Genomic DNA, 24270 nt, shown 5'->3' on the forward strand with positions numbered 1-24270 from the left:
TTAAGAGCGTTGTTCCAGTAACCGAAAGGTCGCTGGTTCTAATCCCCGAGCCGACTAGGTGAAAAATCTGTCGATGTGCCCTTGCGCAAGGCACTTAACCCTAATTGCTCCTGTAAGTCGCTCTGGATAAGAGCGTCTGCTAAATGACCAATTTATTTATTTATCTAGCTGGCTAGCTAGCTAGCACAAAATGACAAGATCTTACCAAAAACCTAACTAACGAGATATACTGTGTGCACACATTGACCATGCTAACTGAATGACTGATTGTGCTCCCGATCTCCTGTTCCCCCGCAGGCTTTCCTTTCTGCTAAGGAGCGTCGTGAGGAGGAGCTGGCAGCCCTGGAGAGGCAGAGGAAACTGGAGGAGGTGCTACGACAGAAGAGAGAGAAGGCGGCCAGCACCCAATCAGAATCCGTCACGGACCAGGAAATGGTGGACGACATCTTTGGCTTCCTGCCCAGTATGGTGGGAGGGCAGGAGGGGCAGGCTCCTGTCGGATTCAAGGTTAGAAAGCAAGATGCATTGTGGTTACTACTGGTGTTGCAGTGTCCCTGGATGGCTGGGTCATGTTCATTGGGCATAAAACAGAAGAGAACAGAGGTGTAATACCTACCTGAACTTGTCCAATGAGTCCGAACTAAACTTGTTTTTCATTTGCGAAATAGGTTTGCTACGTGTGCCCTGATGAACACGACCCTGATGATTCCAAACCCTTGATGAAACCACGTTTCCCATCATGCTCCAGTCACTATATCCATGGCTGCAACTCAAATGGCATCCTATTCCCTATATAGTGCACTTCGAATAGGGCTCTGGTCAAAAGTAGTGCACTATGTAGGAAATAGGGTGCCATTTTGAACACTATCCATGTAAGCATCTATTCTAACCGTCTGTCTGTCTGCCTGCCTGTCAGGATCTGGAGAAGCAGGGAAAGCGGACCAGACCAGAGGAGGTGGATCTGGATGACCTGCCCATGGTAGAGGACATCCCAGAGGAGGACTATGACGACCTGGATGAGTACTCCTTCTCCAAGTTTGCCTCCATGTACTTCCAGGGCGCCGCCACGCCAACACACATCCGCCAGAGGCTCAGACAGCCACTACTCTACCACGAAGACGAAGGAGATGTTATGGTAAATCACAGAAAGATATGAGAGTTCGTCAAAACCGCCCGATAGAACCCCATCACCAAATTGGCACCAGATTCGCCTAGTAGAAGTGACTGGTACATTGAATAAACTGCCGGTGCCATCATGGAGGACTTCATTGTTGTGAAAGGGACTGAACTCTGTGGCTCTTAACTTCCCCTGCTAATAATCTTCCTGATCCTCACACTTTAAATAATAATAATAATAATAACATAACATGCCATTTAGCAGACGCTTTTATCCAAAGCGACTTACAGTCATGCGTGCATACATTTTTACGTATGGGTGGTCCCGGGGATCGAACCCACTACCCTGGCGTTACAAGCGCCGTGCTCTACCAGCTGAGCTACAGAGGACCACCCATACAGAGGACCACCCATACAGAGGACCACCCATACAGAGGACTTTAGGGGGGTCTCCTAAACCCAGCTTTAAATTGTTTCTTAAAATAACCATTTGTTTAACAGTAAATACGTTTCACTTACTTTAACTCCTACCTTATTTGACTGCGATGTTTGATGGACATTGATAAATACATTTAAATACAAAATTGTTCGCAGAAAAAAAAAATGGTCAACCCCCCTGTCGTTGTGTTCTCTCTCCTTCCACAGGCCTCCTTGACAGTGTGGTGGATCATCTTGAGGTTCATTGGGGACCTGCCGGAGCCCAAGCTGGTGCCGGGCCAGGGGGCCAGGGGCCTCAGGGGGGCTAACGTGGCTAACAGCTCCCTGGATCAGGACCTGGCCTCCAGGCAGGACAGGAGGCTGAGCCACATGGTGGGCTTGGACCAGGTGGGTCCCACCAGCCCACGCTTACGATTAGCCCAGGAGATGAAGAACACCAAAATGATGGACGGCCAAGTGCCTCTGATAGGGCTGTGGCAGTCATGGCATTTTGTCAGCTGGTTATTGTCATGCTAAATACTCCAGGTCTCATGGTAATAGACCGTTAATGAACATATGCAGGGTTCAGCATCTCCAGGCCTCCAGCATACAAGTCGCTGAATCAGGCCTTTGGAACATCTACATTTAAAAAAGGCTAATACATCAATATAATAATATACACCATCACAATAAATCCATTATTTATTTTAGTCCGGTCTAAAGAAACATTATGATATGAATAACATGTATTTCAGAAAAAACAGAATATGGAGTTGGCCTACTGTATGTTATCTGGCTATGCACCATGCCATAGACTGTAGGCTTGTTCATTTAGCTGACAAGATATGCTTATGTCCAGTGCCATTATTTTATATTATATGATTTTATAGTAAGAAGAATATAATTGAATTTAGCCGAATAAAATAGAAAGGATATTTTTACCGTTCTGGAGCGAGTGCGCTTAACAAGTGGATATGTTGAGTGTACATTTTTGCAGACGCTCTTATCCAGAGCGACTTACAGTTAGTGAGTGCATACATTTTTCATACTGGCCCCCCGTGGGAATCGAACCCACAACCCTGGCGTTGCAAGCGCCGTGCTCTACCAACTGAGCTACACGGGGCCTATACACTAGATTTAGAGTTATTAAATAACACGTGTTAGAAATCTAAACATATCTGGGCTGCATGATGTGACTACAGGATACTGATGATTTAGAGAACGTAGCAACAAAAAAAAGCTTGCGCTCTGTTCCTTGCCTCCGGCTGCACACGCTGTTCTCTCATCACGTGATCATGTTTTCACCCATCAGACTATTCTCAATTTAATCTTGCCTTTACTAATACATCAAAATTAGTTTTGATTTAGAATGGCCCATTATTAAATGGGCAGGAACAGTGGCAGGGGGCAAAAGACGTCATCTGTATGAACTCGAATAGTAAAAAGAGGTGTCTTTCCCCACCGGTCCGTTTTGTAGGCTACTTCGGTTTTTATAGCGGAGCTGTGCTTAATACGAGCAGCTGAGATATAAATATAAGAACACTTATTTCACTCCGCGCATCAACAACTGGTTATACATTTTGGAGGCGTAGCATAAGGTAACCTGCGCGACAGGTGATATTCCGGCCAAAACTCTGTATGCCATGGGCTCTCCAACCCTGTTCCTGCAGCCACCCAGCGCTTCATTTGGGAAACCAAGTGAAATCTGTTTCTGGGAACGTCGGCAACTAAACATATTTCGCTGAACTGTTGACAGCCCGTCTGCGCGCTCTATGAAGTCATGAAGGAAAGAGAGGAGGAGACGGATACCATGGTGGTGAGATATCCTGTATAGCTAAAGGTAATGTCACCCAATTAATTATTAAAATATACAAAAAATCCCTATTACTAGGCTCTTCAAAATCGAATGCAAATGCACTAATTGTAGGCTAACTGTAAGCCGCCCTGCACAATCAATGAGCCAACAGCATCGCCTAGGGCTGTACGTTCTCTCCCAGACTCTTGGATATACATTTTGGAGCGTAGCATAAGGTAACTCAGTCCATCCAGTATGCATAATAATACAGTCCACACTCAAAGGTTGGACCATTTACGTACCAATGACCACTTAAATCAGTTTTGGTAATATGTGGTAGGCTATTTATTGTATAACGTCACAATCATAATTCTAATTCAGGTTAGGGGGTTTTCGGCCTTGGGCTCATAAGACTAATGCATATGCATAAGCTCTAATATGCGTACGGGTGTTTTGAATTAATCATCTCCGTAGAAAGCGCTGTCCGTTTCGTTGCGTTAGGCTTTGAAACAACATCCACAGCAACCATGTTTTACACTGTTTCAACCTGCTGTTGAACTTCTTTCTTCAAATTGATCAATCACAGTGAAGGGAGTTTTAAAAGTACGATAGGCCTACTGTTTTGATGATAAGTGTTTGACATTAATGCAAATACAATCGAATAATTACATCAGAGTGGTTAGAGGGACAATAGAGCCCTGAGTACCAGGCCATTAGGACCTGATGGTTAGAGGGACAATAGAGCCCTGAGTACCAGGCCATTAGGACCTGATGGTTAGAGGGACAATAGAGCCCTGAGTACCAGGCCATTAGGACCTGATGGTTAGAGGGACAATAGAGCCCAGAGTACCAGGCCATTAGGACCTGATGGTAGTTAGCAAGTTGGGTAGTACCAAAGCATGTCCAGAGTGCATAAAAGGAGATTACCATTAACTCATGACATTTTACTGAGGTACTGACTCATGACTGCCAGTGTGGTGGTAATATGGTCACAGAAACAGCCCTATCCTCTAACCAGCCCTATCCTCTAACCAGCCCTATCCTCTAACCAGCCCTATCCTCTAACCAGCCCTAGCCTCTAACCAGCCCTATCCTCTAACCAGCCCTATCCTCTAACCAGCCCTATCCTCTAACCAGCCCTGTCCTCTAACCAGCCCTATCCTCTAACCAGCCCTATCCTCTAACCAGCCCTATCCTCTAACCAGCCCTATCCTCTAACCAGCCCTGTCCTCTAACCAGCCCTATCCTCTAACCAGCCCTATCCTCTAACCAGCCCTATCCTCTAACCAGCCCTAGCCTCTAACCAGCCCTAGCCTCTAACCAGCCCTATCCTCTAACCAGCCCTATCCTCTAACCAGCCCTATCCTCTAACCAGCCCTATCCTCTAACCAGCCCTATCCTCTAACCAGCCCTATCCTCTAACCAGCCCTATCCTCTAACCAGCCCTGTCCTCTAACCAGCCCTGTCCTCTAACCAGCCCTATCCTCTAACCAGCCCTATCCTCTAACCAGCCCTAGCCTCTAACCAGCCCTAGCCTCTAACCAGCCCTATCCTCTAACCAGCCCTATCCTCTAACCAGCCCTATCCTCTAACCAGCCCTATCCTCTAACCAGCCCTATCCTCTAACCTGCCCTGTCCTCTAACCAGCCCTATCCTCTAACCAGCCCTATCCTCTAACCTGCCCTATCCTCTAACCAGCCCTATCCTCTAACCAGCCCTATCCTCCAACCAGCCCTAGTCTCTAACCAGCCCTATCCTCTAACCAGCCCTATCCTCTAACCAGCCCTATCCTCTAACCTGCCTATCCTCCAACCAGCCCTAGTCTCTAACCAGCCCTATCCTCTAACCAGCCCTATCCTCTAACCAGCCCTATCCTCTAACCAGCCCTATCCTCTAACCTGCCTATCCTCCAACCAGCCCTAGTCTCTAACCAGCCCTATCCTCTAACCAGCCCTATCCTCTAACCAGCCCTATCCTCTAACCGGCCCTATCCTCTAACCAGCCCTATCCTATCCTCTAACCAGCCCTATCCTCTAACCAGCCCTATCCTCTAACCAGCCCTATCCTCTAACCTGCCCTATCCTCTAACCAGCCCTAGTCTCTAACCAGCCCTATCCTCTAACCAGCCCTATCCTCTAACCAGCCCTATCCTCTAACCAGCCCTATCCTCTAACCTGCCCTATCCTCTAACCAGCCCTAGTCTCTAACCAGCCCTGTCCTCTAACCAGCCCTGTCCTCTAACCAGCCCTATCCTCTAACCAGCCCTATCCTCTAACCTGCCCTATCCTCTAACCAGCCCTATCCTCTAACCAGCCCTATCCTCTAACCTGCCCTATCCTCTAACCAGCCCTATCCTCTAACCAGCCCTATCCTCTAACCAGCCCTATCCTCTAACCAGCCCTATCCTATCCTCTAACCAGCCCTATCCTCTAACCAGCCCTATCCTCTAACCAGCCCTATCCTCTAACCTGCCCTATCCTCTAACCAGCCCTATCCTCTAACCAGCCCTATCCTCTAACCTGCCCTAGTCTCTAACCAGCCCTATCCTCTAACCAGCCCTATCCTCTAACCTGCCCTATCCTCTAACCTGCCCTATCCTCTAACCAGCCCTATCCTCTAACCAGCCCTATCCTCTAACCAGCCCTATCCTCTAACCAGCCCTATCCTCTAACCAGCCCTATCCTCTAACCAGCCCTATCCTCTAACCAGCCCTATCCTCTAACCAGCCCTATCCTCTAACCTGCCCTATCCTCTAACCAGCCCTAGTCTCTAACCAGCCCTATCCTCTAACCAGCCCTATCCTCTAACCAGCCCTGTCCTCTAACCAGCCCTGTCCTCTAACCAGCCCTATCCTCTAACCAGCCCTATCCTCTAACCAGCCCTGTCCTCTAACCAGCCCTGTCCTCTAACCAGCCCTGTCCTCTAACCAGCCCTATCCTCTAACCAGCCCTATCCTCTAACCAGCCCTATCCTCTAACCAGCCCTATCCTCTAACCAGCCCTATCCTCTAACCAGCCCTATCCTCTAACCAGCCCTATCCTCTAACCAGCCCTATCCTCTAACCTGCCCTATCCTCTAACCAGCCCTATCCTCTAACCAGCCCTATCCTCTAACCAGCCCTATCCTCTAACCTGCCCTATCCTCTAACCTGCCCTATCCTCTAACCAGCCCTATCCTCTAACCAGCACTATCCTCTAACCAGCCATAGCCTCTAACCAGCCCTATCCTCTAACCAGCCCTATCCTCTAACCAGCCCTATCCTCTAACCAGCCCTATCCTCTAACCAGCCCTATCCTCTAACCAGCCCTATCCTCTAACCAGCCCTATCCTCTAACCTGCCCTATCCTCTAACCAGCCCTATCCTCTAACCAGCCCTAGTCTCTAACCAGCCCTATCCTCTAACCAGCCCTATCCTCTAACCAGCCCTATCCTCTAACCAGTCCTATCCTCTAACCAGTCCTATCCTCTAACCAGCCCTATCCTCTAACCAGCCCTATCCTCTAACCAGCCCTATCCTCTAACCAGCCCTATCCTCTAACCAGCCCTATCCTCTAACCAGCCCTAGCCTCTAACCAGCCCTATCCTCTAACCAGCCCTATCCTCTAACCAGCCCTATCCTCTAACCAGCCCTATCCTCTAACCTGCCCTATCCTCTAACCAGCCCTATCCTCTAACCAGCCCTAGTCTCTAACCAGCCCTATCCTCTAACCAGCCCTATCCTCTAACCAGCCCTGTCCTCTAACCATCAATCAATCAATTTTATTTTATATAGCCCTTCTTACATCAGCTAATATCTCGAAGTGCTGTACAGAAACCCAGCCTAAAACCCCAAACAGCTAGTAATGCAGGTGTAGAAGCACGGTGGCTAGGAAAAACTCCCTAGAAAGGCAAAACCTAGGAAGAAACCTAGAGAGGAACCAGGCTATGAGGGGTGGCCAGTCCTCTTCTGGCTGTGCCGGGTGGAGATTATAACAGAACCATGCCAAGATGTTCAAAAATGTTCATAAGTGACAAGCATGGTCAAATAATAATCAGGAATAAATCTCAGTTGGCTTTTCATAGTCGATCATTAAGAGTTTAAAACAGCAGGTCTGGGACAGGTAGGGGTTCCATAACCGCAGGCAGAACAGTTTAAACTGGAATAGCAGCAAGGCCAGGCGGACTGGGGACAGCAAGGAGTCACCACGGCCGGTAGTCCCGACGTATGGTCCTAGGGCTCAGGTCTCTCAGTTGGCTTTTCATAGCCGATCATTAAGAGTTGAAAACAGCAGGTCTGGGACAGGTAGGGGTTTCGTAGCCGCAGGCAGAACAGTTGAAACTGGAATAGCAGCAAGGCCAGGCGGACTGGGGACAGCAAGGTGTCATCATGCCCGGTAGTCCTGACGTATGGTCCTAGGGCTCAGGTTCTCAGAGAGAAAGAGAGAACGAGAGAATTAGAGACAGCATACTTAAATTCACACAGGACACTGGATAAGACAGGAGAAGTACTCCAGGTATAACCAACTAACCCCAGCCCCCCGACACATAAACTACTGCAGCATAAATACTGGAGGCTGAGACAGGAGCGGTCCGGAGACACTGTGGCCCCATCCGAAGAAACCCCCGGACAGGGCCAAACAGGAAGGATATAACCCCACCCACTCCGCCAAAGCACAGCCCCCGCACCACTAGAGGGATATCCCCAACCACCAACTTACAATCCTGAGACAAAGCCGAGTATAGCCCACAGAGGTCTCCACCACAGCACAAACCAAGGGGGGGGCGCCAACCCAGACAGGAAGATCACGTCAGTAACTCAACCCACTCAAGTGACGCACCCCTCCCAGGGACGGCATGAAAGAGCACCAGCAAGCCAGTGACTCAGCCCCTGCAACAGGGTTAGAGGCAGAGAACCCCAGTGGAGAGGGGAACCGGCCCGGCAGAGACAGCAAGGGCTGTTCGTTGCTCCAGCCTTTCCGTTCACCTTCACACTCCTGGGCCAGACTACACTCAATCATATGACCTACTGAAGAGATAAGTCTTCAGTAAAGACTTAAAGGTTGAGACCGAGTCTGCGTCTCTCACATGGGTAGGCAGACTGTTCCATAAAAATGGAGATCTATAGGAGAAAGCCCTGCCTCCCGCTGTTTGCTTAGAAATTCTAGGGACAATTAGGAGGCCTGCGTCTTGTGACCGTAGCGTACGTATTGGTATGTACGGCAGGACCAACTCGGAAAGATAGGTAGGAGCAAGCCCATGTAACGCTTTATAGGTTAACAGTAAAACCTTGAAATCAGCCCTTGCCTTAACAGGAAGCCAGTGTAGGGAAGCTAGCACTGGAGTAATATGATCAAATTTCTTGGTTCTAGTCAGGATTCTAGCAGCCGTATTTAGCACTAACTGAAGTTTATTTAGTGCTTTATCCGGGTAGCCGGAAAATAGAGCATTGCAGTAGTCTAACCTAGAAGTAACAAATGCATGGATTAATTTTTCTGCATCATTTTTGGACAGAAAATTTCTGATTTTTGCAATGTTACGTAGATGGAAAAAAGCTGTCCTTGAAACAGTCTTGATATGTTCGTCAAAAGAGAGATCAGGGTCAAGAGTAACGCCTAGGTCCTTCACAGTTTTATTTGAGACGAATTTACAACCATCAAGATGAATTGTCAGATTTAACAGAAGATCTCTTTGTTTCTTGGGACCTAGAACAAGCATCTCTGTTTTGTCCGAGTTTAAAAGTAAAAAGTTTTCAGCCATCCACTTCCTTATGTCTGAAACACAGGCTTCTAGCGAGGGCAATTTTGGGGCTTCACCATGCTTCATTGAAATGTACAGCTGTGTGTCATCCGCATAGCAGTGAAAGTTAACATTATGTTTTCGAATAACATCCCCAAGAGGTAAAATATATAGTGAAAACAATAGTGGTCCTAAAACGGAACCTTGAGGAACACCGAAATGTACAGTTGATTTGTCGGAGGACAGACCATTCACAGAGACAAACTGATATCTTTCCGACAGGTAGGATCTAAACCAGGCCAGAACTTGTCCGTGTAGACCAATTTGGGTTTCCAGTCTCTCCAAAAGAATGTGGTGATCGATGGTGTCAAAGGCAGCACTAAGGTCTAGTAGCACGAGGACAGATGCAGAGCCTCGGTCTGACGCCATTAAAAGGTCATTTACCACCTTCACAAGTGCAGTCTCAGTGCTATGATGGGGTCTAAAACCAGACTGAAGCATTTCGTATACATTGTTTGTCTTCAGAAAGGCAGTGAGTTGCTGCGCAACAGCTTTTTCTAAAATTTTTGAGAGGAATGGAAGATTCGATATAGGCCGATAGTTTTTTATATTTTCCGGGTCAAGGTTTGGCTTTTTCAAGAGAGGCTTTATCACTGCCAATTTTAGTGAGTTTGGTACACATCCGGTGGATAGAGAGCTGTTTATTATGTTCAACATAGGAGGGCCAAGCACAGGAAGCAGCTCCTTCAGCAGTTTAGTAGGAATAGGATCCAGTATGCAGCTTGAAGGTTTAGAGGCCATGATTATTTTCATCATTGTGTCAAGAGATATAGTACTAAAACACTTAAGTGTCTCTCCCGATCCCAGGCCCTCGCAGAGCTGTGCAGATCCAGGACAGCTAAGCCCTGGAGGAATACGCAGATTCAAAGAGGAGTCCGTAATTTGCTTTCTAATGGTCATGATCTTTTCCTCAAAGAAGTTCATGAATTTATCACTGCTGAAGTGAAAGCCATCCTCTCTTGGGGAATGCTGCTTTTTAGTTAGCTTTGCAACAGTATCAAAAATAAATTTTGGATTGTTCTTATTTTCCTCGATTAAGTTGGAAAAGTAGGATGATCGAGCAGCAGTGAGGGCTCTTCGGTACTGCACGGTACTGTCTTTCCAAGCTAGTCGGAAGACTTCCAGTTTGGTGTGGCGCCATTTCCGTTCCAATTTCCTGGAAGCTTGCTTCAAAGCTCGGGTATTTTCTGTATACCAGGGAGCTAGTTTCTTATGACAAATGTTTTTCGTTTTTAGGGGTGCAACTGCATCTAGGGTATTGCGCAAGGTTAAATTGAGTTCCTCAGTTAAGTGGTTAACTGATTTTTGTCCTCTGACGTCCTTGGGTAGGCAGAAGGAGTCTGGAAGGGCATCAATGAATTTTTGTGTTGTCTGAGAATTTATAGCACGACTTTTGATGCTCCTTGGTTGGGGTCTGAGCAGATTATTTGTTGCGATTGCAAACGTAATAAAATGGTGGTCCGATAGTCCAGGATTTTGTGGAAAAACATTAAGATCTACAACATTTATTCCATGGGACAAAACTAGGTCCAGAGTATGACTGTGGCAGTGAGTAGGTCCAGAGACATGTTGGACAAAACCCACTGAGTCGATAATGGCTCCGAAAGACTTTTGGAGTGGGTCTGTGGACTTCTCCATGTGAATATTAAAATCACCAAAAATTAGAATATGATCTGCTATGACTACAAGGTCTGATAGGAATTCAGGAAACTCAGAGAGGAACGCTGTATATGGCCCAGGAGGCCTGTAAACAGTAGCTATAAAAAGTGATTGAGTAGGCTGCATAGATTTCATGACTAGAAGCTCAAAAGATGAAAACGCCATTTTTTTTTTTGTAAATTGAAATTTGCTATCGTAAATGTTAGCAACACCTCCGCCTTTGCGGGATGCACGGGGAATATGGTCACTAGTGTAACCAGGAGGTGAGGCCTCATTTAACACAGCAAATTCATCAGGCTTAAGCCATGTTTCAGTCAGGCCAATCACATCAAGATTATGATCAGTGATTAGTTCATTGACTATGACTGCCTTTGAAATGAGGGATCTAACATTAAGTAACCCTATTTTGAGATGTGAGGTATCACGATCTCTTTCAATAATGGCAGGAATGGAGGAGGTCTTTATCCTAATAAGATTGCTAGGGTGAACAACGCCATGTTTAGTTTTGCCCAACCTAGGTCGAGGCACAGACACAGTCTCAATGGGTATGGCTGAGCTGACTACACTGACTGTGCTATTGGCAGACTCCACTAAGCTGGCAGGTTGGCTAACAGCCTGCTGCCTGGCCTGCACCCTATTTCACTGTGGGGCTAGAGGAGTTAGAGCCCTATCTATGTTGGTAGATAAGAGGAGAGCACCCCTCCAGCTAGGATGGAGTCCGTCACTCCTCAGCAGGTCAGGCTTGGTCCTGTTTGTGGGTGAGTCCCAGAAAGAGGGCCAATTATCCACAAATGTTATCTTTTGGGAGGGGCAGAAAACAGTTTTCAACCAGCGATTAAGTGCTGAGACTCTGCTGTAGAGCTCGTCACTTCCCCTAACTGGGAGGGGGCCAGAGACAATTACTCGATGCCGACACATCTTTCTAGCTGATTTACACGCTGAAGCTATGTTGCACTTGGTGACCTCTGACTGTTTCATCCTAACATCGTTGGTGCCGACGTGGATAACAATATCTCTATACTCTCTACACTCGCCAGTTTTAGCTTTAGCCAGCACCATCTTTAGATTAGCCTTAACGTCGGTAGCCCTGCCCCCTGGTAAACAGTGTATGATCGCTGGGTGATTCGTTTTAAGTCTAATACTGCGGGTAATGGAGTCGCCAATGACTAGGGTTTTCAATTTGTCAGAGCTAATGGTGGGAGCCTTCGGAGTCTCAGACCCCGTAACGGGAGGAGTAGAGACTAGAGAAGACTCAGACTCAGACTCCGACTCGCTACATAATGGGGAAAACCGGTTGAAGGTTTCTGTCGGCTGAATGAGCGACACCGGTTGAGCATTCCAACAGTATTTCCCTCCAGAAGCCATGAGAAAGTTGTCCGGCTGCGGGGACTGTGCGGGGGGATTTATACTAACGTTACTGTCTGTACTTACTGGTGGCACAGACGCTGTTTCTTCCTTTCCTACACTGATATTACCCTTGCCTAACGATTGCGTCTGAAGCTGGGCTTGTAGCACAGCTATTCTCGCCGTAAGGCGAGAATTCTCCTGTATATTATGAGTACAGCGACTGCAATTAGAAGACATCATGTTAATGTTACTACTTAGCTTCGGCTGTTGAAGATGTTGACGAACCATGTCCAGATAAAGCGTCCGGAGTGAAAAAGTTGAATAAGGGAAAAAAGTTGCGATGGAAAAAAGGAAAATAACGTAAAGTTGGCAGCTAAAACGCACAGGAAAATGACTCTTCTGTCTCGGGATAAACGTCCGGGGTGAAAAAGTTTAACGAAAAAAGATGAGTGAGGACAAAACTAAAAAGTTGGTAAATTTGTTGAACACAGAGATTGATTAAACGTTCATTAAAAGTAAAACGTGAATAGTTTGGCAGGTAGCCAAGTAGCAACAAACAGCACAGCAGCACGGAGAAAATGCGGAAGCCCTTAACCAGCCCTATCCTCTAACCAGCCCTATCCTCTAACCAGCCCTATCCTCTAACCAGCCCTATCCTCTAACCTGCCCTATCCTCTAACCAGCCCTATCCTCTAACCAGCCCTATCCTCTAACCAGCCCTATCCTCTAACCAGCCCTATCCTCTAACCAGCCCTATCCTCTAACCAGCCCTATCCTCTAACCAGCCCTGTCCTCTAACCAGCCCTATCCTCTAACCAGCCCTATCCTCTAACCAGCCCTGTCCTCTAACCAGCCCTGTCCTCTAACCAGCCCTATCCTCTAACCAGCCCTAGTCTCTAACCAGCCCTATCCTCTAACCAGCCCTATCCTCTAACCAGCCCTGTCTGTCCTCTAACCTGCCCTATCCTCTAACCTGCCTATCCTCCAACCAGCCCTATCCTCTAACCAGCCCTATCCTCTAACCAGCCCTATCCTATCCTCTAACCAGCCCTATCCTCTAACCAGCCCTATCCTCTAACCAGCCCTAGTCTCTAACCAGCCCTAGTCTCTAACCTGCCCTATCCTCTAACCAGCCCTATCCTCTAACCAGCCCTAGCCTCTAACCAGCCCTATCCTCTAACCAGCCCTATCCTCTAACCAGCCCTATCCTCTAACCAGCCCTAGCCTCTAACCAGCCCTATCCTCTAACCAGCCCTATCCTCTAACCAGCCCTATCCTCTAACCAGCCCTATCCTCTAACCAGCCCTATCCTCTAACCAGCCCTATCCTCTAACCAGCCCTAGTCTCTAACCAGCCCTATCCTCTAACCAGCCCTATCCTCTAACCAGCCCTGTCCTCTAACCAGCCCTGTCCTCTAACCAGCCCTGTCCTCTAACCAGCCCTGTCCTCTAACCAGCCCTATCCTCTAACCAGCCCTATCCTCTAACCAGCCCTGTCCTCTAACCAGCCCTGTCCTCTAACCAGCCCTATCCTCTAACCAGCCCTATCCTCTAACCAGCCCTGTCCTCTAACCAGCCCTATCCTCTAACCAGCCCTATCCTCTAACCAGCCCTATCCTCTAACCAGCCCTATCCTTTAACCAGCCCTATCCTCTAACCAGCCCTATCCTCTAACCAGCCCTATCCTCTAACCAGCCCTATCCTCTAACCAGCCCTATCCTCTAACCAGCCCTGTCCTCTAACCAGCCCTATCCTCTAACCAGCCCTATCCTCTAACCAGCCCTATCCTCTAACCAGCCCTAGTCTCTAACCGGCCCTATCCTCTAACCAGCCCTATCCTCTAACCAGCCCTGTCCTCTAACCAGCCCTATCCTCTAACCAGCCCTGTCCTCTAACCAGCCCTGTCCTCTAACCAGCCCTATCCTCTAACCAGCCCTGTCCTCTAACCAGCCCTGTCCTCTAACCAGCCCTGTCCTCTAACCAGCCCTGTCCTCTAACCAGCCCTGTCCTCTAACCAGCCCTATCCTCTAACCAGCCCTATCCTCTAACCAGCCCTATCCTCTAACCAGCCCTGTCCTCTAACCAGCCCTGTCCTCTAACCAGCCCTATCCTCTAACCAGCCCTATCCTCTAACCAGCCCTATCCTCTAACCAGCCCTATCCTTTAACCAGCCCTATCCTCTAACCAGCCCTATCCTCTAACCAGCCCTATCCTCTAACCAGCCCTATCCTCTAACCAGCCCTGTCCTCTAACCAGCCCTGTCCTCTAACCAGCCCTATCCTATAACCAGCCCTATCCTCTAACCAGCCCTATCCTCTAACCTGCCCTATCCTCTAACCAGCCCTATCCTCTAACCAGCCCTATCCTCTAACCAGCCCTATCCTCTAACCAGCCCTATCCTCTAACCTGCCTATCCTCCAACCAGCCCTATCCTCTAACCAGCCCTATCCTCTAACCAGCCCTATCCTATCCTCTAACCAGCCCTATCCTCTAACCTGCCCTATCCTCTAACCAGCCCTAGTCTCTAACCTGCCCTATCCTCTAACCAGCCCTATCCTCTAACCAGCCCTATCCTATCCTCTAACCAGCCCTATCCTCTAACCTGCCCTATCCTCTAACCAGCCCTATCCTCTAACCAGCCCTAGTCTCTAACCTGCCCTATCCTCTAACCAGCCCTATCCTCTAACCAGCCCTATCCTATCCTCTAACCAGCCCTATCCTCTAACCTGCCCTATCCTCTAACCAGCCCTATCCTCTAACCAGCCCTAGTCTCTAACCTGCCCTATCCTCTAACCTGCCCTATCCTCTAACCTGCCCTATCCTCTAACCAGCCCTGTCCTCTAACCAGCCCTATCCTCTAACCTGCCCTATCCTCTAACCAGCCCTGTCCTCTAACCAGCCCTATCCTCTAACCAGCCCTATCCTCTAACCAGCCCTAGTCTCTAACCAGCCCTATCCTCTAACCAGCCCTATCCTCTAACCAGCCCTATCCTCTAACCAGCCCTGTCCTCTAACCAGCCCTATCCTCTAACCAGCCCTATCCTCTAACCAGCCCTAGTCTCTAACCAGCCCTATCCTCTAACCAGCCCTATCCTCTAACCAGCCCTGTCCTCTAACCAGCCCTGTCCTCTAACCAGCCCTGTCCTCTAACCAGCCCTATCCTCTAACCAGCCCTATCCTCTAACCAGCCCTGTCCTCTAACCAGCCCTGTCCTCTAACCAGCCCTATCCTCTAACCAGCCCTGTCCTCTAACCAGCCCTGTCCTCTAACCAGCCCTATCCTCTAACCAGCCCTATCCTCTAACCAGCCCTATCCTCTAACCAGCCCTATCCTCTAACCAGCCCTATCCTCTAACCAGCCCTATCCTTTAACCAGCCCTATCCTCTAACCAGCCCTATCCTCTAACCAGCCCTATCCTCTAACCAGCCCTATCCTCTAACCAGCCCTATCCTCTAACCAGCCCTATCCTCTAACCAGCCCTATCCTCTAACCAGCCCTATCCTCTAACCAGCCCTATCCTCTAACCAGCCCTGTCCTCTAACCAGCCCTGTCCTCTAACCAGCCCTGTCCTCTAACCAGCCCTGTCCTCTAACCAGCCCTGTCCTCTAACCAGCCCTGTCCTCTAACCAGCCCTATCCTCTAACCAGCCCTATCCTCTAACCAGCCCTGTCCTCTAACCAGCCCTGTCCTCTAACCAGCCCTGTCCTCTAACCAGCCCTATCCTCTAACCAGCCCTATCCTCTAACCAGCCCTATCCTCTAACCAGCCCTGTCCTCTAACCAGCCCTGTCCTCTAACCAGCCCTATCCTCTAACCAGCCCTATCCTCTAACCAGCCCTATCCTCTAACCAGCCCTATCCTCTAACCAGCCCTATCCTCTAACCAGCCCTATCCTCTAACCAGCCCTATCCTCTAACCAGCCCTGTCCTCTAACCAGCCCTATCCTCTAACCAGCCCTGTCCTCTAACCAGCCCTATCCTCTAACCAGCCCTATCCTCTAACCTGCCCTATCCTCTAACCAGCCCTATCCTCTAACCAGCCCTATCCTCTAACCAGCCCTATCCTCCAACCAGCCCTATCCTCCAACCAGCCCTATCCTCTAACCAGCCCTATCCTCTAACCAGCCCTATCCTCCAATCAGCCCTAGTCTCTAACCAGCCCTATCCTCTAACCAGCCCTATCCTCTAACCTGCCCTATCCTCTAACCAGCCCTATCCTCTAACCAGCCCTATCCTCTAACCAGCCCTATCCTCTAACCAGCCCTATCCTCTAACCAGCCCTATCCTCTAACCTGCCTATCCTCCAACCAGCCCTATCCTCTAACCAGCCCTGTCCTCTAACCAGCCCTATCCTCTAACCTGCCCTATCCTCTAACCAGCCCTATCCTCTAACCAGCCCTAGTCTCTAACCAGCCCTATCCTCTAACCAGCCCTATCCTCTAACCAGCCCTATCCTCTAACCAGCCCTATCCTCTAACCAGCCCTAGTATCTAACCAGCCCTAGTCTCTAACCAGCCCTATCCTCTAACCAGCCCTATCCTCTAACCAGCCCTATCCTCTAACCAGCCCTGTCCTCTAACCAGCCCTATCCTCTAACCAGCCCTATCCTCTAACCAGCCCTATCCTCTAACCTGCCCTATCCTCTAACCAGCCCTATCCTCTAACCAGCCCTATCCTCTAACCAGCCCTATCCTCCAACCAGCCCTAGTCTCTAACCAGCCCTATCCTCTAACCAGCCCTATCCTCTAACCTGCCCTATCCTCTAACCAGCCCTATCCTCTAACCAGCCCTATCCTCTAACCAGCCCTATCCTCTAACCAGCCCTATCCTCTAACCAGCCCTATCCTCTATCAGCCCTATCCTCTAACCAGCCCTATCCTCTAACCAGCCCTATCCTCTAACCAGCCCTATCCTCTAACCAGCCCTATCCTCTAACCAGCCCTGTCCTCTAACCAGCCCTATCCTCTAACCAGCCCTGTCCTCTAACCAGCCCTATCCTCTAGCCAGCCCTATCCTCTAACCAGCCCTGTCCTCTAACCAGCCCTATCCTCTAACCAGCCCTGTCCTCTAACCAGCCCTAGTCTCTAACCAGCCCTATCCTCTAACCAGCCCTATCATCTAACCAGCCCTATCCTCTAGCCAGCCCTATCCTCTAACCAGCCCTATCCTCTAACCAGCCCTATCCTCTAACCAGCCCTATCCTCTAACCAGCCCTATCCTCTAACCAGCCCTAGTCTCTAACCAGCCCTATCCTCTAACCAGCCCTATCCTCTAACCAGCCCTATCCTCTAACCAGCCCTGTCCTCTAACCAGCCCTAGTCTCTAACCAGCCCTATCCTCTAACCAGCCCTGTCCTCTAACCAGCCCTGTCCTCTAACCAGCCCTATCCTCTAACCAGCCCTATCCTCTAACCAGCCCTATCCTCTAACCAGCCCTATCCTCTAACCAGCCCTATCCTCTAACCAGCCCTAGTCTCTAACCAGCCCTATCCTCTAACCAGCCCTATCCTCTAACCAGCCCTATCCTCTAACCAGCCCTATCCTCTAACCAGCCCTATCCTCTAACTGAATATTGTCTGTTGTTTTCTTTTAATTTGTTTCCTAGTTTGTTTCTCAACTGAGGTTGACTGTTTCAGTGAATGTTCTCCTTTGACCATGTCTCCTGTAGAGGGTTAATTCATTAACGTTAATCTCTTATAGAGGGTTCTGAGGAACCAGAAGAACCGTAAGGTCTCCACGCTACCAGAGGAACCTGCTCCTAAAGGGAGGAAGGGTTCCACCTTCACAGACATGCTGTCCCGGAACCGCAAGGCCTCTGCCAAACCTGACGAGGTGACTTTGTTGTTGATTTGATTTATGTGATAATTAAACTTACATAGCAGGCTGCTCCAGCCGGAGACAACAGTACATTCAGTACAGATTAAACCTAGTCCTGGACTAACAAGTCAACGGGAAACCACCCCAATAAAGCCTGAACTATACTTAATCTGTGTCCGGGAAACCACCCCAATAAAGCCTGAATGTTTATATCCCTTGTGGTCCTCAGGTGATACTGAACCGGAAGGGTTCCTCGGCCGTAGACGCGACGCCCCGAGCCAGGAAGGGTTCTACGTTCACTAACCTGCTGAGTGGGGGTAGAAAGACGTCTTCCATCTCTGAGGAGGTCCCAGCCTCTCCCTCTAGGGGCACGAGGAAACCCTCTATCATCCAGGAGGAGGTGAGACTGAGGACTGGGTCTGAAATGGTACCCTATTCTCTATACAGTGCACTATTGGACCCAGGTCAAAAGTAGTGCACTATATAGGGAATAGGGTACCACTTCTGACTACAACTGAGCAATGAGCCCAGGATCTACAGATCCAGAGGCCCAGTAAAGCCACAACATCTAGACAAACATTCAAATGGTGTGGCGCCGTGGTCTAAGGCACTGCATCGCAGTGCTAGCTGTGCCACTAGAGATCCTGGTTCGAATCCAGGCTCTGTCGTAGCCGGCCGCGACCGGGAGACCCATGGGGCGGCGCGCAATTTTCCCAGCGTCGTCCAGGGTAGAGGAGGGAATGGCCGGCAGGGATGTAGCTCAGTTGGTAGAGCATGGCGTTTGCAACGCCACGGTTGTGGATTCGATTCTCACGGGGGGTATGAAAAATAAAAAAATAATGTATGCACTAACTGTAAGTCGCTCTGGATAAGAGCGTCTGCTAAATGACTAAAATGTAAAAAATGTGTGCCAGCCAGCTAGCCGAGAGGTCAGAGAGGCGGTCTGCAACAATAGAGTATTCTTTGATGGATGATCTTGTGTCTCCCAGTCAGAGGACGGGGAAGAGGTGTCCAAGCCGCCCACTGTGCAGACCATCAGCGAGGAGGACGAGATACTGGTAGGAGAGGGACCCACCCTCGACCGGCCAATGACCGCGCTGGAAAAACTGCACATCATCGTGGGTTACGCCATCGTCAGAAGAGACCTCAGGTGTGTGGCTCTGGCTGCTGGACAGATAGATGTAGATCAATACAAAACCTTTGCACTGCAATAAACCGGAGTAGATTTTGACCCTTTGCTTAAAATGTGGACATGATGAACAATGATACAAATATTGTCATCTCTTCTTCCTCTCTTTCCTCTCTCTCTCTTCCCCTCTTTCCTCTCTCTCTTCCTCTCTCTCCCTCTCTTCCTCTCTCTCTCTCTCTTCCTCTCTTCCTCTCTCTCTCTCTCTTCCTCTCTTCCTCTCTCTCTCTCTGTTCCTCTCTTTCCTCTCTCTCTCTTCCTCTCTTCCCCTCTCTCTCTCTGTTCCTCTCTTTCCTCTCTCTCTCTCTGTTCCTCTGTTTTCTCCATGTAGAGATGAGATCTACTGTCAGATCTGTAAGCAGCTGCAGGAGAACGGGAACCGCAGCAGTTTCTACCGAGGTTGGATCCTCCTGTCCATCTGTCTGGGGATCTTCCCCCCCACTGAACGCTTCATCAAGGTAGATCCTCCTGTCTCTCCCCCCCCCCCACTGAACGCTTCATCAAGGTAGATCCTCCTGTCTTCCCCCCCCCACTGAACGCTTCATCAAGGTAGATCCTCCTGTCTCCCCCCCCACTGAACGCTTCATCAAGGTAGATCCTCCTGTCTCCCCCCCCACTGAACGCTTCATCAAGGTAGATCCTCCTGTCTCCCCCCCCCCCCCCACTGAACGCTTCATCAAGGTAGATCCTCCTGTCTCCCCCCCCCCACTGAACGCTTCATCAAGGTAGATCCTCCTGTCTTCCCCCCCCACTGAACGCTTCATCAAGGTAGATCCTCCTGTCTCCCCCCCCACTGAACGCTTCATCAAGGTGGCTGGACCTGGAGCAGTGCATGGCTCATATATGTGCTGATTGAGAGTTAAAATCCATGCATTCGCTTAACTCAAATGTGTGCGCAAGTCTTCCAATGACATCAACTAATGATTTACACAAAATATGTATCTGAGTTGCGCACGCTTATCTCAACTCTGAATCACCCCGATAGTGCATTCGATTCTAGTGGTTTAGCATCGGCCTGATAGTACATTAGATTCTAGTGGTTTAGTAGCACCAGCCTGATAGTGCATTAGATTCTAGAGGTTTAGTAGCACCAGCCTGATAGTACATTAGATTCTAGAGGTTTAGTAGCACCGGCCTGATAATACATTAGATTCTAGAGGTTTAGTAGCACCGGCCTGATAGTACATTAGATTCTAGAGGTTTAGTAGCACCGGCCTGATAGTACATTCGATTCTAGAGGTTTACCATCGGCCTGATAGTACATTAGATTCTAGAGGTTTAGTAGCACCGGCCTGATAGTACATTAGATTCTAGAGGTTTAGCACCGGCCTGATAGTACATTAGATTCTAGAGGTTTAGTAGCACCGGCCTGATAGTACATTAGATTCTAGAGGTTTAGCACCGGCCTGATAGTACATTAGATTCTAGAGGTTTAGTAGCACCGGCCTGATAGTACATTAGATTCTAGAGGTTTAGTAGCACCGGCCTGATAGTACATTAGATTCTAGAGGTTTAGCAGCACCGGCCTGATAGTACATTAGATTCTAGAGGTTTAGTAGCACCGGCCTGATAGTGCATTAGATTCTAGAGGTTTAGTAGCACCGGCCTGATAGTACATTAGATTCTAGAGGTTTAGTAGCACCGGCCTGATAGTACATTCGATTCTAGAGGTTTAGCACCGGCCTGATAGTACATTAGATTCTAGAGGTTTAGTAGCACCGGCCTGATAGTACGTTAGATTCTAGAGGTTTAGCACCGGCCTGATAGTACATTAGATTCTAGAGGTTTAGTAGCACCGGCCTGATAGTACATTAGATTCTAGAGGTTTAGTAGCACCGGCCTGATAGTACATTCGATTCTAGAGGTTTAGTAGCACCGGCCTGATAGTACATTCGATTCTAGAGGTTTAGCACCGGCCTGATAGTACATTAGATTCTAGAGGTTTAGTAGCACCGGCCTGATAGTACATTCGATTCTAGAGGTTTAGCACCGGCCTGATAGTACATTAGATTCTAGAGGTTTAGTAGCACCGGCCTGATAGTACATTAGATTCTAGATGTTTAGTAGCACCAGCCTGATAGTGCATTAGATTCTGGAGGTTTACCATCGGCCTGATAGTACATTAGATTCTAGAGGTTTAGTAGCACCGGCCTGATAGTACATTCGATTCTAGAGGTTTAGTAGCACCGGCCTGATAGTACATTCGATTCTAGAGGTTTAGCACCGGCCTGATAGTACATTAGATTCTAGAGGTTTAGTAGCACCGGCCTGATAGTACATTAGATTCTAGAGGTTTAGTAGCACCGGCCTGATAGTACATTAGATTCTAGAGGTTTAGTAGCACCGGCCTGATAGTACATTCGATTCTAGAGGTTTAGTAGCACCGGCCTGATAGTGCATTAGATTCTAGAGGTTTAGTAGCACCGGCCTGATAGTACATTAGATTCTAGAGGTTTAGCACCAGCCTGATAGTACATTAGATTCTAGAGGTTTAGTAGCACCGGCCTGATAGTACATTCGATTCTAGAGGTTTAGTAGCACCGGCCTGATAGTACATTAGATTCTAGAGGTTTAGTAGCACCGGCCTGATAGTACATTAGATTCTAGAGGTTTAGTAGCACCGGCCTGATAGTACATTAGATTCTAGAGGTTTAGCACCGGCCTGATAGTACATTAGATTCTAGAGGTTTAGTAGCACCGGCCTGATAGTACATTCGATTCTAGAGGTTTAGTAGCACCGGCCTGATAGTACATTAGATTCTAGAGGTTTAGCAGCACTGGCCTGATAGTGCATTAGATTCTAGAGGTTTAGTAGCACCGGCCTGATAGTGCATTAGATTCTAGAGGTTTAGTAGCACCGGCCTGATAGTGCATTAGATTCTAGAGGTTTAGTAGCACCGGCCTGATAGTACATTAGATTCTAGAGGTTTAGTAGCACCGGCCTGATAGTACATTCGATTCTAGAGGTTTAGCACCGGCCTGATAGTACATTAGATTCTAGAGGTTTAGTAGCACCGGCCTGATAGTACATTAGATTCTAGAGGTTTAGGAGCACCGGCCTGATAGTACATTAGATTCTAGAGGTTTAGTAGCACCGGCCTGATAGTACATTAGATTCTAGAGGTTTAGTAGCACCGGCCTGATAGTACATTCGATTCTAGAGGTTTAGGAGCACCGGCCTGATAGTACATTCGATTCTAGAGGTTTAGCAGCACCGGCCTGATAGTACATTCGATTCTAGAGGTTTAGTAGCACCGGCCTGATAGTACACTAGATTCTAGAGGTTTAGTAGCACCGGCCTGATAGTACATTAGATTCTAGAGGTTTAGTAGCACCGGCCTGATAGTGCATTAGATTCTAGAGGTTTAGTAGCACCGGCCTGATAGTACATTAGATTCTAGAGGTTTAGTAGCACCGGCCTGATTGTACATTAGATTCTAGAGGTTTAGTAGCACCGGCCTGATAGTACATTAGATTCTAGAGGTTTAGCACCAGATCCTAGTGATCATGAAACCCTGATGAACATTTATTTTCTGCTTTTCCTTTTCTCACTTTCGTTGTCCTGTCCTTCCTTCCTCCAGTTCCTCCAGAGCTTTATCCGCTTCGGGCCGATGGGCTATGCCCCCTACTGTGCTAAGAGACTGAGGCGGACCGTAGCCAATGGAGTCCGTGGGGAGCCTCCGAGCTGGCTAGAACTAGAGGTGAGAGGGATCTACAGACATCCAGTAAACTCTAAATATGACTCTCTAGATTAGGTCTAGAACCTAAAAGGGTTCTTCGGCTGTCCCCATAGGAGAACCCTTTGAAAAACTATTTTTGGTTCCAGGTAGAACCCTTTTAGGTTCCATGTAAAATCCTTTCCACAGAGGGTTCTACATGGAACCCAAAAGGGTTCTACTTGGAACCAAAAATAATTATTCAAAGGGTTCTCCTATGGGGACAGCCGAAGAACCCTTTTAGGTTCTAGATAGCAGCTTTTTGACCTCTGACCTGTGTTGTGTTAACTGACAGGCGACCAAGTCTAAGAAGCCCATTGCTGTGTCTGTGACCCTGATGGACGGTCGCACCCTCAGCCTGCCTGTCGACTCCGCCTCCACCTCCAAGGAGATCTGCCAGTTCCTCTCTGAGAAGGTCTCCCTCAAAGACACCTTCGGCTTCTCTCTCTACGTGGCTCTCTATGAAAAGGTAATCAGTAATATTGTTAGTACAATTTATTCACCCCCTGTTATCTTTCACTCTGACCACCTACTTTCAGAGACATCGGTGAGCTGGAACTTGCCATCTGATAGGCTAGGTGGAATTGGTGCCATAGAGCAGAATCCTATCTCATCATCTCAAATCTCCACAAGTTAGGGGCTAGAGGTTGGATTGGGATACAGGGAGTTTGGTAGACCCAGGGAAGGCGGAACGATTCTTTGTCAAGAGTTCAATAACTCTATAATAACCACAGCAGCAATGCTAGAGGAAAAACCATTAACAGATGAGGTGTAGAAACATCACACTGAATAGTCCTGATGAGGTGTAGAAACATCACACTGCAGAGTCCAGATGAGGTGTAGAAACATCACACTGAATAGTCCTGATGAGGTGTAGAAACATCACACTGAATAGTCCAGATGAGGTGTAGAAACATCACACCGAATAGTCCAGATGAGGTGTAGAAACATCACACTGCAGAGTCCAGATGAGGTGTAGAAACATCACACTGAATAGTCCTGATGAGGTGTAGAAACATCACACTGAATAGTCCTGATGAGGTGTAGAAACATCACACTGAATAGTCCAGATGAGGTGTAGAAACATCACACTGAATAGTCCTGATGAGGTGTAGAAACATCACACCGAATAGTCCAGATGAGGTGTAGAAACATCACACTGCAGAGTCCAGATGAGGTGTAGAAACATCACACTGAATAGTCCTGATGAGGTGTAGAAACATCACACTGAATAGTCCTGATGAGGTGTAGAAACATCACACTGAATAGTCCAGATGAGGTGTAGAAACATCACACTGAATAGTCCTGATGAGGTGTAGAAACATCACACTGAATAGTCCTGATGAGGTGTAGAAACATCACACTGAATAGTCCATATGAGGTGTAGAAACATCACACTGAAAAGTCCAGATGAGGTGTAGAAACATCACACTGAATAGTCCTGAT

General features: G+C 48.3%; 1 protein-coding gene across 1 annotated transcript in view; it reads left to right on the forward strand.

The window, feature by feature from the left end:
* The window catches only part of LOC311137613 (unconventional myosin-VIIa-like), a gene marked incomplete at both ends in the record, with an annotated part of 82026 nt that overhangs the window by 33514 nt on the left and 24242 nt on the right, over positions 1–24270 (forward strand). The window contains 9 exons of the mRNA XM_084172115.1: positions 298–507; positions 917–1135; positions 1762–1941; positions 17806–17937; positions 18152–18322; positions 18912–19072; positions 19440–19566; positions 22690–22809; positions 23120–23293. Of these exons, the coding sequence (XP_084028241.1) occupies positions 298–507; positions 917–1135; positions 1762–1941; positions 17806–17937; positions 18152–18322; positions 18912–19072; positions 19440–19566; positions 22690–22809; positions 23120–23293 (1494 nt within the window). The remainder of the gene's footprint in view (positions 1–297; positions 508–916; positions 1136–1761; positions 1942–17805; positions 17938–18151; positions 18323–18911; positions 19073–19439; positions 19567–22689; positions 22810–23119; positions 23294–24270) is intronic.

This window comes from Coregonus lavaretus (genome assembly GCF_964263955.1).
Source record: "Coregonus lavaretus genome assembly, chromosome: 11".
Classification (NCBI taxonomy): Eukaryota; Metazoa; Chordata; class Actinopteri; order Salmoniformes; family Salmonidae; genus Coregonus; species Coregonus lavaretus.